The sequence below is a fragment of the Bos javanicus genome, chromosome 26 (assembly GCF_032452875.1).
Source record: "Bos javanicus breed banteng chromosome 26, ARS-OSU_banteng_1.0, whole genome shotgun sequence".
Classification (NCBI taxonomy): Eukaryota; Metazoa; Chordata; class Mammalia; order Artiodactyla; family Bovidae; genus Bos; species Bos javanicus.
The window spans coordinates 45,363,684-45,376,690 of NC_083893.1; the positions used below are offsets into that span (position 1 = coordinate 45,363,684).

Consider the following 13,007-nt stretch of genomic DNA (forward strand, 5'->3'; position numbering starts at 1 on the left):
TTTCAGCTTGCAGTTTCCCCTGCATGTCCCACTGACACTTCAGACATAACCTGCCCTCATGGTACCTGGGATCTTCTACACCTCTCCTCACATTCTCCCCTCTGGATAATAAGCTTCTCCCCTGTTACTCAACATATATGAAGAACTCTTAAAATTTAACTGTCAGAAAGCAAACAACTCAAATAAAAAAACAGACCGAAAATTTTTATAGACACATCACCAAAGAAGACACACAGATGGAAAATAAGCATATGAAGAGATGCTCATCATATATTACCAGGGAATTGCAAATTACAACGACAGGAAGATACACTACGCAACTGTTAGAACAGTCACGGTCCAGAACACTGACGCCACCAAATGCTGGCAAGGATACAGAGTTACCAGAACTCTCCTTCATTACTGGCGAGGATTCAAAATGGTGCAGCCGCTTTGGAAGATAGCTTGGCAGGTTCTTACAAAACCAGACATACTCTTACCATATGATTCGGCAATCATATTTCTTGGTATTTCCCAAAGGAGTTGAAAACTTATGTCTACACAAAAAACTACGCATGGATGTTTATAGCAGCTTCATTCATAACTGCCAAAAACTTGGAAGCAATCAAGATGTCCTTGTTCAGGTCAATAGATTAATAAAATGTGGTCCATCCAGACAATGGAATATTATTCATATTTCAAATGAAATGAGCTTTCACACAATGGAAAGACATGGAGGGGTTTTAAATGCCTATTAGTAAGTGAAAGGAGCCAATTTGAAAAGGATGTATATAGTATGATTCCAAGTATATGACATTTTGGAAAGGGCAAAATTATGGAGTCAGTAAAAGGATCAGTGGTTGCCAGAGTTTGGGTGGGGAAGGATGAATACAGGGAACACAGAGGATTCTGGGGGGGCAGTGAGACTATTCTATATGACCCATGTCATTATACATTTTTTTCCAAACTCATCGGAGGTCCACACCAGGAGTGAACCCTAATAAAAGCTATGGACTTTGGGTGGCGATGATGCCACCCAATGTAGGTTCATCAGTTGTAGCAAATACATCACTTTGCTGGTGGATGCTGAGAGCAGGGGAGGCTGTGAATGGTGGTGGTGGGGGGTTATCTCTGTACCTTCCCCTCAATTTGGCTGTGAACCCAGAACTGCTCGAAAACACAAAGTCTTTTTTAAAAGCCCCCAAATATCCCAGAGCTCAAGCCGGGAAGTCAGATGTCATCCTTGCCACTCCCATCGCCCTTCTGACCTCATCAATACTCAAGACTTGTGAATTCCACCATCAGACTCTTTCCCCAGCCTCCAGCCTCCCATACGACTCTTGTCTACTCCACGGCAATGACCTTACCTCCTTTATCCTTCACCCTCCTAAAAGTAAATGTGATTGTCTTAAAGCATGCACCATATCACTACATCTCACTGCTGTTAGGATAAAATTGTCAATCCTTATTCCGGTCTCAAAGCCCTGACCCGAACCATTTCACGAGCTTCCTTCTTCAGCCTGAGCTTCAGCCTCGTGGTCCTGCTTGCTATGCGGCAGACACACTGGCCTTCTCAGCATCTCAAAGATGCCAAGCTCATCTCTGCCTAGAAACATCCTCTCATGCCGCTCCCTCATGTATGTGCTTCTCAAGAATCACATACAGGGACTTCCCTGGTAGTCCAAGGGTTAAGACTTTGCCTTCCAATGCAAGGAGTGAGGGTTTGATCCCTGGTCAGGGAGACAAGGTCCCACATACCGGAAAACCAAAACTTGAAACAAGCAATATTGGAACAAATTCAATAAAGTCTTTAAAAATGATCCACATCATAAATCTTTATAAAAAAAAGAACCACAGACACACACTCCTGCATATAAAATAGGTGACCACCAAGGACCTCCTGTAGAGCACAGGGAACTCTACTCAATACTCTGTAATAAACAATATGGGAAGGCCATCTGAAAAGGGAAGAATGAATGTGTACATATAACCGAATCACTTTGCCATACACCTGAAGCTAACACGACACTGCAAATCAACGATTCTCCAATAAAATTGTGAAAATAAAAAAGTCCCTTCCTCAGAAAGATCGTCTTGGTAAGTCCCCTCTTCTAAATGAAACCTTCCTTGCTACTCTCTCACGGTCCTCTCCTCACCGACCACAGTCTATGATGGCATACATATTTAGGGTATCCTTGGATGTCTGTGTCCCCACCAGAGTGTAACCTGCGTGGTGAGCTGACCATGTCTGGATTTCCTGTCCACTCTGTGGAATGGAAGGCTTGCCCACAGCCCCCACGGGAGTGAGGGAAGGTTGTCTAGACAGGGGTCTGGTCTGGCACCGCCAGGAGGTGCCAGGGCTGGACACACATCCCAGCTACTTATCGAGAACAGGGGGCTGGCACGCAAGTACCTGATTTTGCTGCTGATGTGTAAAAAGACAGGAGAGCCGCGTACCAAGGATGAGCCTCAGCGGGGACCTACCTCTGGGGAGGGGGAGGAAAGAACCAGAGGAAGCCAGACAGGGATGGGTGAGAGAGGCAGAGGAGACCCCAGAGTAAGCGAGGTCACCAGGAGAGAGCTTTGCCCTTTGACCCCGAGTATCTCTCCAACCTGACAACCAGACGTGTCTGAACAGCTACCGTGACAGAAAACCAGAGCCAGGAGAATGCATAAGTTCATGTCCTAGGAGAGGAGAGCTCAAGAGAGAGCTGGTCTGTGCCTCTCGTTTCACAGATAAAGGCACGGAGACTATGGGGTAGGAGACCTGCCCACAGTCACCCAGAGCACGCCCTTGAGAGGGGCTGGCACACCTTTTCTGTAAAGACACAGTGGTAAATACTGCAAGCTTTGTGGGTCAGTCTCTGTCCCAGCTACCCAACACCACGGGGCAGTGCAACGCAGCCGCAGAACAGAGTGTGGAGGGGCAGCCATGGCTGTGTCCCAGTGGCGCTGGACAAGACCCCCTGTACAGCAAGGGGATCAAACCAGTCCCTCCTAAAGGAAATCAGCCCTGAATCCTTGTTGGAAGGGCTGATGCTGAAGCTCCAATACTTTGGCCACCAGATGTGAAGAGCTGACTCGTTGGAAAAGACTCTGATCCTGAGAAAGGTTGAAGGCAAAAGGAGAAGGGAGGGGCGGCAGAGGATGAGATGGTTAGACAGCATCACGGACTCAAAGGACACGAATCTGAACAAAGTCCGGGAGATAGGGAAGGACAGAGAAGGCTGGCGTGCTGCAGTCCTTGGCGTGCAGAGAGTCGGACGTGACTCGGCGAATGAGCAACAAAGCTCCAGTGAAACTTGATTCACAAGGACCGGCCGAGGGCTGTTCAGTCCCCAGGCTGAGGCTGACTCGTCCTGCTCTCCGCTGTTGCTACACACCAGGGGGCCCGTTTCATTGTCCGTTTGTCAGCGGATTCTAAGGCTCCATAGCTGCTCTTGCTATGAATGATAACACATAAACGCAAAATCTCATCCTTCTCAAGTCTCCTCTTACTGCTTCCCAGCAATCAGGCACCGTCCTAAGATCGCACACCCAGTCCTCAGCCACGCCCCCATGGCAGGAGGGCGTGCGGTCCCCGTGTGAGTGCTGGCCAGGTGCTGGGCAGTGGGGAGCAAGGCTCGCCCTCTGATTGAGAAGCTCTGAGAGGCGAGGAGCCTCAGGACTCTGCAGAGGGTTAGACGCATCCTGCAGGCACTTCCGGCCACTGAGGGCACTGCCCTCCCATCCCGTCCTTGGCAAAACAGCCCCTGAATCTGACCGCCTCTCAGCACCCCTGCCACCCTGTGCCCAAGTCACTGCCCTCAGCCCACTGTTCAGTATAGGTTTGTTGAGTGAATGTCAGTAGTAGGACCAGTTAGGAAGAGTGAGAGCTTTCCCAAATGGACACCTCACCCCAAGAAAACATTCCAAGAAAGGTTTTGGAAAAATCAGCATCAGTGAAGTGAGAAATAGGGCTTTCCTAAGCAAAGGGAACAGCAGGGAGAAGGCAGAGAGGGCAAAATGAGAAGCAAGTGCCTATGGGGAGTGGGGCAGTGAAGAGTGGATCTGCTAGAGTAACCCAAAGGGCTTAGGTTTTTTGGAAATCCTATAAAAAAAACAACCAAAAACAAAAAAGAAAACAACAAAGAAACAAAGAAAAACCCAAACAAAAATGGTCCAGGGCGGGAAAGAAGGATTTCTTCAAACAGGTGCTAAGATCCATCCCCCCACTCCCCCACCCTCACTGCCCCAGGTCCAGTCCTGAAAGACCCTCGACTTGTTCTAGAGAATTATGAGGCCACAGAGAGGAGAGAATGATTAAACTTCAGACAGACCAGCTGGGATGCACTCAGATCCTCTCCTCTGGGATGAAGGATGTAGTCCCCCCTGCTGCTGGGGTCCGGCAAGAAGACAGTTCTCATAAGTTCAGCATAACTACAGCAAACTTAGGCTCGCCAAAGGTCACATCCCCTTCCCAGGACTGATACCCTGTCCCCTTGCCCCCAGAGTAACTGAAACGCCACCCCAAGTTCAGAGCCCTCTGAGGCTTTCATTCTGACTGTATCACAGAACATTCATATTCTAAGCCCATCAACACCCCCATCCATGAGTGCCACTCCAAGAGCATCTAGCAATAAATGCCCAGTCATGACCATCTCAGAGAGAGCCAGATTTCCACAGACTCCAACATGGAATAATGGCCAACAGGGCAAACTTTGTCTTGGAGAATAGGCAATAAGGAGCAGGCAGTATAGCTGGCAAGTCACATCTGGCCCACTGCTAGCTCTTGTCAATAAAGTTTTATTGGAACAGAGCCATGCTTATTTATTTACACGTTGTCTGCGGCTGCTTTCATCCTATGATGGCAGAGCTGAGTAGTTGCTATGGAGACCACATGACCCGCAAAGCCTATACTTAATTGCTACCTGGCCCTTTCCAAAAAGAAAAAAAATGCTTGCCAACCCCAGGTCTAGATCATTTAAGAAAAAAGTAAAACAAGGGTTCCTCCTCAAATGTCTTCTGGCATTTCTAGCAAGAAGTCTTCATGGGCTTGGGAGCTGAGTGTGATGCAGGCTTCTCTGGTAGACCTGGCGTGTACACACATGGTGTCATGTAGCCTCCCCTTGAATGGTGGAAGTGGTTTCTTCATGAAATAAACCTCACTGCTACAAATGCATTAGATCACCGCGTCAGAACACCAATAAACACAGCTCTCCTTCCATGACCTGGATGGGGTTCCTCCCTCTACAGTCACTCCCAGCTTTGTCCACTAGTGACTGCAGGTCACAGAAGGGATGCTGTGTTTCTTAGTCTTCTGACTAAATGCAAACTGAGGACTTCTCAGACCAATGCCACCATAGCCATTCTAGGACGGCGCATCTACCTAGAACATTGGTATCCACCTAGAACACGCCAACATGTTGGCAGACGGTGTCCATTCAACAGGGTCTTCTCCACAAGCATTAAAATAGAACCAGGTGGTTCTGGCTCATCTACTTGGGTGTCTCGAGAACAGCAGAAAGCTTCAGATCTAGACCACAGATGGGAAATGAAACTGGCAATAAGTAACGTATGGAACTCAATACTGGCTTAGGCATGCAACACCTGGTGAGGAGAGAAACATCCAGGTCAACCTGGAAGTCCCACAGAATACCAGGAGAACAGATCTCAGTCTAGGAAGGATGTCTGAGCCAGTAAGTTTTAATTGTGTCAATGGCATGGCTTGTTATATTTAGCTAGAAATTAACTGTGCTGCTTATTCCTAACAGATTCTACCAGGGTAACTGGGCACCAAATGCTGGTCTTATTTATACACCCAGGAGCAGTGTTTGAGCATCACCTTGGACACTGGTAATGGACATGGGGCCACCATTGAGAGAGTCCCCACCTTCGTAACTTGATCTATTCTGTGCTCTCACTGAGGATGGCACAGCCGGAGCCAGACACACAGGACAGAGCTCAGCTCTGGCACCTCCTGGCCAGGTGGGCTCGGACAAGTTATTTAACCTTCAAGCCTTGTCTGTCTTTTCTGCAAAATAGGAATGATGATATTCTCTTTATAGAAGGATTTGAATGGTTCAAAGTAATGAATACAGTGCACGTAGCCCAGGGCTTAGCCTCTAGGATTTCCACAGTGTGTGTTGTAGGTATTGATAGGATGGTGATGATGGGGTTGGTGATGATGGTGAAATTCTTCCCTACCAGTAGATGCCGGGATTTGTTGAATGCCCACCTACCAGGTGCCAGCAGGATGCTTCTAACAGTGGAGAAGTAACAGACTTACAGGACCTGAGGAAATGAACAAAGAGGGAACCCGTTCCCAAGCCCTCAGCCTCTGAAAAGAGAACAAGTGCCCCCTGGGTCTATTAAAAATGCGTGTCCTGGCAGACACAGCCAATCTGCATTGCACAAAGCGCTTGATAGCATCTCATTTTCTCTAATCTTAGTAATCTTTCTGGGTGTGTGTCCTGGAGGCTCTTTCAAGAATACAATTTGTAGGACTGTCTGTCTGATGACCTAATAACTAGAGCTGAAATTGCTTTGCCTCCATTTGTGCAGAATCTCCAGGGCTGCACCTACCTTGCAGCAGAATGCTAGTCGGCTTAGTGAGTATGCTGCTTATTTGATATTTTGGAATCTTTCCGATACAAAGAATCAGATTCCTCTGATGAACCACAGGTGAACCATACTTCACCTATGAAGTGCGAAGCCCGCTAATAGCATGTGTAGCCACAGGAGGCTGTCAAGAACGCCGCAGAGAAGATTCCAGTTTCAAGTGAAAAAAACACAGTTTCCTCGCGTTTTAATGAGCATCACCACTGCTGGCAAGTACTCGCATTAAGGTTAAAAAGCTTTGTCAAGACTGAAGGTCAGAGAGCTCACCCTTGCAGACTTGTGTTGACTGCGCTAGGACAGACTGTGGTAGTTAGAGTCCGTGATGAGCTGTGCTTATGCATTTCAGGCAAGAATCCTATCTCATGGACAGGACGTGCTTTCTTGTCACTGGGAAGAAATGCATCCCATTGCAAATGAGTTTCTGAGGGAGAGAGCACAGCATTACAGGGATACGTATGTGTGTGTGTGCATTTATATTTATACACATGAATACATGTGTCCCAGTAAGCCCAAGGTTTTATAACTTTGAACTTCATGATTGAGGGCCCAGAGTCACATGGAACCTCTTTCCCTTACAGATTTCATCTCAAAAAGAGCAGAATTTGTTAAAGCTTAAGGGAAGCTTCAAGAATACCAAATCCAACCCCTTCTGTAGTTACCCAGATGAGGAAACAGGCTCAGAGAGTTAGTGTGGCTTCTCCATGTTCCATGTGCTGCAAAATAATAGATGAGCAACTCTAAGAAAGTGATCTGGCTTCCATGAGCTTCTCCTTCCTCAAATGGTAGAGCAGGGCCAGGCGGTTTAGAGCCTTTCAAATGCTCCACACCTGCCTCATTGGGATTAGAGCTCTTCTGAGGGAGGTCAGCTCAGGGGAGGTAAAAATTAACTCATACTTTTTGCTTAAGAAAGCCAGTTACAGGAGCAGTGATCTCACAAAGTCACAAGCAAAAACCTTCTCTGCACCAAAGTCAAGAATAGGATGGGGGGATTTTCTTTGTTCCTGCTCCTCTGAGATAAATGTTTGAGTCCTGGCTCTAGTGATTTTTAAGAGTCTTTTGTTGAAAGTGCTGTAAATCTAAATTATGATTTCATACCATGAGACACTGCACAGAGACTGGGGTATGCTTCAACAGGGAAGCGTGCAACGGTACAGGCCATATATTTCCAGAATCTTCATCAACAGGGAAGAAGAAATGGCTGGCTTGAGAAATGTCTTTTAAAAACCAAAGTGAGGCCCAGCTTTGCAACACTGATGGCTGCTTACATTTTCCTAGTTGCAATAAGTCTGCCAGGCTCCAAGGCATTCAACAGTCTCATCAGTTCTGAAAGCCATGTCAAATTGCTTTAAATTCTCTGAGCATTCAATATATATACACTTGTTAAAATTAATTACATCATTTAACATTTCTACACACATTATAGCTTTAAAATGTTTTACAGTCATTTTTATTAATTAATAAAGCTTTTAATGGGTAAAAATTGTACCATAAAATTATTATGCATATGCTGCATGTGCATTTTACTCAATTTTACTACTATTATCTTTAAATATTTTCCCCAAGTGGTAAGTCACTAATTCATAAACCAGAGTTCCTCACAGAAGTATACACAGGGAAGGAAAGAAATCTGACCTCTGATTAAGGCCCCCTCCACTTCCAACTCCAATCTCCCTAGAAAGGTGACGGGTACCCAAAACAGCTGACCCTGGGAACTCTGCCTGGCCCTGGGCAATGGCAGAGAGGCAAACATCCAGGCCAGTTTGCCCCCAGAAAATGTAACCAAGGGGACAGAAAACTGCTGCGTTTGCTGTTTGGTATGGAGAGTCCCCATTTTGCCTCTTTTTGAAAACACCCATAATTGCTGTCCACACTCACATACAGACACTCACACTCTCACATATATACTCCACGATGGAGCCCTGTGGCCCAGGCTTCTAAGGCCAAACCATCAACATCAATGACCCAATTGAAAAGTAAACAGCATAGAAGCCTGGACACTTCCAGACATGCAGATGTTCAGAGCAGAGGGACAAGACATCCGGGAGAGATGGCCCTTGGTTCTTCTCATCCTACCCTGGAACGACAGGGGCCTAAATGAACTTCACTTGGGGCGAGTTTCCTACTCATTACGTATGGTCTGGAGCTACTGATGGCAACAAGTTTATGGGAAGACCTTTCATAATTTACAGAAGCATCATCTAAGAACATCTATCCAATCAGACATCGATATGGAGCTACGGTCAGCTCTGAGTGGGACAGATGAAGCCACTACTGAGAACTGCTTCTTGGAGTAACTGACCTAGAAGAAACTCACTAAGCACCTTGGCAATTAAACCAATTACCTGAAGCGGGGAGGGGTCTGCCCTTGGTGGCAGGGAGGATGGGAGCGTCACTCACCTGCCGTGTAACTCCAGCCTGGGATGTGAATGGACAGTTGGTTGGCCTGATTGTGACCACGGGTGGGACAACGAGTCGCCTGGTCCTCCTTCCGTTTTCTCATGGTGATCTGGTTAGTTCCCGCCTCTGCATTTTCCGAAGGAGGAAAGCCTCTCCAAGGACACCTGCCAGCCTCCAAGTTCCTGAAACCCATCTGCCCCAACGATGGGTTTTCCTTCAAGAAACTTCCTTGCAAACCCAGGTTCCAGCGTGGGCCAAGGAGATCCTGGTCTCCCTCCTGGAGCTCGGGCTTCAGGGCTCCACTTCCAGGCTCTCGGTTCTCTGTGTCATCTACTCCATCTGGTGTCAGCCTGTGTGAACTGCAGCTCAGGTTGAGGGACAGGACGGATCTGTGCATCTTAGGGCCAGCAAGCTGAGGTGGCTCCACAGGGACCGAGAGGGACCTGTCCAGATAGTAGATGGGATTGGGACACGACTGGGACACCCTGAGATGGACACACGAGCTGAACACCAGTGGGCTCTTTCCTGCCCGTGACCGCGAGGTGCCTGGAGAAAACTGATCCTCCCTGTGGTCCACGTTGGTGATCCAGTACCCATGTCCCTCACATAGCTGTGCATGGGCCTCGGGGACCTTCAACCCCATCACACAGCTGTTTCTGGAGAACTCTGTACAGGTGAAAGGTCCATGGTGCTGAGTTGGATCGGCACCGCCAGCCAGAGCAGAGGGGTCCCCAAGCAGAGCATCCCGGGCCCTGCACTTGACGCAGAGTGGGTCCCCAACAGCCTCCCACAGCAGGGTGCTAGCAGGGGGACCCACACGCCTGGCCGTGATGGTGATGGATGCAAAGCCCTTCTGGGAACCACTGCACGGCTTCTCCTCCTTGGGCGGTGGCTTGGTCTCGAGTCCTGGCTCCCCCACCGGGGTCTGAACTCCCAGTCCTCCAGGAAGGAACTCGAAGGCCCTGTTAATGGTGACTCTGCTGCGATTAGCCAGAGACGGCTTCATGGGATATGCACACGGCACAGGCAGCGCGGCCCCATTTTCTTTTGATTTATTCTCATCAATCAGCTGTGAAATGACTATGGATGAAATCATTTTTGTATTCTGAGATGCCAGAGTCCCCTGCAAATGGAAAAAGATGGCAATTATTCAAGCAGCTTGTTGTAATGCAGGCAGATAACTCTTTCAAGGGCCAAGAGGATGCTGGAGAGTGTCCTTCCTAACACTCAAGTGTTTCTCACCCAAGGCCATTCATCACACACCTGACACCCACCACCTCTGAGCATCCGAAGGGCAGGAAACCCATGTCTGCTTGTGAAATGATTAGACATTCTGGAAAAATATCTCTGACTGGGGAGTTGGTTTTGCCCTGCTGGTGTCTATACTGAGTTAATTTAATGGTGTTTGTGTTGATGGGGATAATCAGACTTCAGCAATCACCTTCACCAGGCCCAGGAGCACCTGGATACAGGCTCACAGCTTCACAGAAGAGGGAAGAGGCCTTCTGGAGGACGACTGGGACTTGGGAGCACAGGTGTGCGTGGGGGATGAGTCCAGGCTCCTCCATGGGATCAGCACACACGATTCCAAACAGCACCCCCACTCCTGACCTCAGCCCCCAACTTCCCAACAGAGTCCCCCATCTCTGCTGGTCTAGACTGGAACTCAGTCACTCGCCCAGGCTCGGCATCACAGGATCAAAGTCCAGAAACCAAAATTAACGGAAATCAAATGCCCAGGCTTGACAACTGCCCAGACTAACACAGTAACGACAGCACATAACAGAATGGGATGGGGGTGGGGGGTTGGGCCAAAACAGATGCAGTTTTATGGCGTTTCAGCGCCCAGGTATTTGAACATGAGTTCTTGTCCAGGATAACGATCAAGGGGCTGCATGCTTCCTAATCAGCAGATCCTGTATCCTGACAGTCAATCACCAGTGTGTCCAAGCGCCGTGCTGTGATCTTTAATAAAGCATCTACCCAGGTGGAGACCAGGAAGAAGACTGCCCTCATTTTGAATTTATCACACGTGTGCCTGAAGTACTGCAGAAAACCACACGGAAGACTGTGCGCGTCCAGCACCAGGGGATGCTCTCGGGGTTCTGAGCCTCTGTGTTGACTTATTGAGGCACTTTAAATGAACCCTTGCATACACTGCAAGGCACCCAAAATAACCCAGGGACCTGCTCGCCCCACGCTGGCTGCGGGAGCTTCACCTTGGGGGCCTGAAGGTGTAACTGTGCTCAGCACTGACCGCAGCAGCTCGTTAACGCCAAGGAACCCGAGGATCACCTGGGATGTACCTGCAGGGTTCCCAGGCTCCAAATCTGCGGGTCTGTGGGTGGGGCACAGGCATCTGCATTTTAGCCAACGTTCCTGGCAGCCTGATGCAGGTGACCCAGGGAGCTCATGGAAAACCGCGGACTGAGCCGTGGGGTGGTTGGTCTTTCCAAACAGGGGAGGGCCTGTGTTTGATGAGAGCAGATCATACTCTTCTCCTAAGATGGGATAAGAAAGTGCAGTGGCTTTTTCTTTTCTTTAGGGCAGGATTCACATTCATTCACTTAGCTACTGGAATGCTCTCCTCCAGCTGGACTTTTGATTGGAGGACCCGTGCATGAGGTCTTAGCACCCAAGACTCCTTGCATCCTTGCTATTAGACATGGGAAGAGGGACAGTTTGTCTTTCTCGGTTTTTCCTTTGTTTTCTTATTTTCATGGCAATCTCCATTAGCTCACGGGTGTTAACATTTGAAAGATACATGTTAACACTGTAAATCAACTACACTCCAATATAAAATAAAAATGAAAAGTAAAGATATGTGGGAAGTTGCAAATTCAAAAGATGACAAGAGTTAGGTGAATAAGAAGAAATGGAGAGGAGCGTGATCTTGAAAATCACCCTTTAAAAAATCAAAACGCCGGACTTCCCTGTCGAACCAGTGGTCAAGACTTCATTCTTCCATTAAAGGGGGTCGGGGTTTGATCTCTAGTTGAGGAGCAAAGATCCCATATGCCATGTGGCGAGGCCAAGAAAATATAAAAGAACAAAACAAAGTAAAGCCTTCCAAAAGAAAAATAAATATCCATGGCGGAAACAGGGCAGCTCCGGGTAGTCCAGTGGTTAAGCCTCCACAAGCCAACTGCAGGGGGCACAGGACTGACCCCTGGTCAGAGAACTAGGATCTCAAATGCTGCGCAGCACAGCCAATGATAATAAGAAACATCATGGCTACCTTTCTCCAGATGGCCAGTGCGAGCCAGGCTCTGCTTGAACCTCTTCTCTAAAGCAGGGGCTCCTCTTCAGTGGTTTTCAGTCCAGGATACACAGAATCACCTGGGTGCTTATAAAACCCCCAGTGCTCAGGCCTCCTCTCCAACGATTTAGAATCCTTGGGGTTGGGGCCCAGGCGTTGGTGCTTTTTTATTTATTTTAAATTAATTTATTTATTACAATTGGAGGCTAATTATTTTACAATATTTTTTGCTATACATTGACATGAATCAGCCACAGGTGTACATGTGTCCCTCCCCAGTCTTGAACCTCTCTAAAGCTTCCAGTTGATTGCAGGGCTGGCAATGCAGAGAGCCACTGGGATGCTCAAGACCCCTCCCTCCCACCCCTGACCCTGCACGCAGCACGTCCCAGGGCTGTCATTAACTCACAAGAAAACCGAAGTTCACCTGATATACACCCCAGGTCACTTGACTTGAATATCATTGCTCCCATTTTAGTAAAATTTCGTTCTGATAATAATTGCTCCCATGCAATCTACAAAGTGCTTAATCACCCCCAGGAGGAATTCCTTTGACACTGGTCTTCCAAGAGCAAAACAAATATCCATGTTGGAAACGGGGCAGCACTGGTCTTGGAGTGCAAGTCTCCCCAAGTTTGGGCCAGTGAGCACCTGCAGAGAGAACACCTGGGATTTAAATCTGTGTCTTATGCAGATTTCTGAACCCCTCCCTCCAGAGACCTAAGGTGAGTCAGGATCTCAGGGGATAATGCTCAGAAGTTGTATTTTTAAG

At 48.0% G+C, this 13,007-nt stretch overlaps 1 protein-coding gene across 6 annotated transcripts in view; it reads right to left on the reverse strand.

Annotated features, from left to right (window-relative positions):
* The window catches only part of C26H10orf90 (chromosome 26 C10orf90 homolog), a 249,556-nt gene that overhangs the window by 64,864 nt on the left and 171,685 nt on the right, over positions 1-13,007 (reverse strand). For all 6 annotated transcript variants that reach the window (XM_061403984.1, XM_061403982.1, XM_061403981.1 and 3 more), the window contains one exon: positions 8,977-10,099. In XM_061403984.1, the coding sequence (XP_061259968.1) occupies positions 8,977-10,099 (1,123 nt within the window). The remainder of the gene's footprint in view (positions 1-8,976; positions 10,100-13,007) is intronic.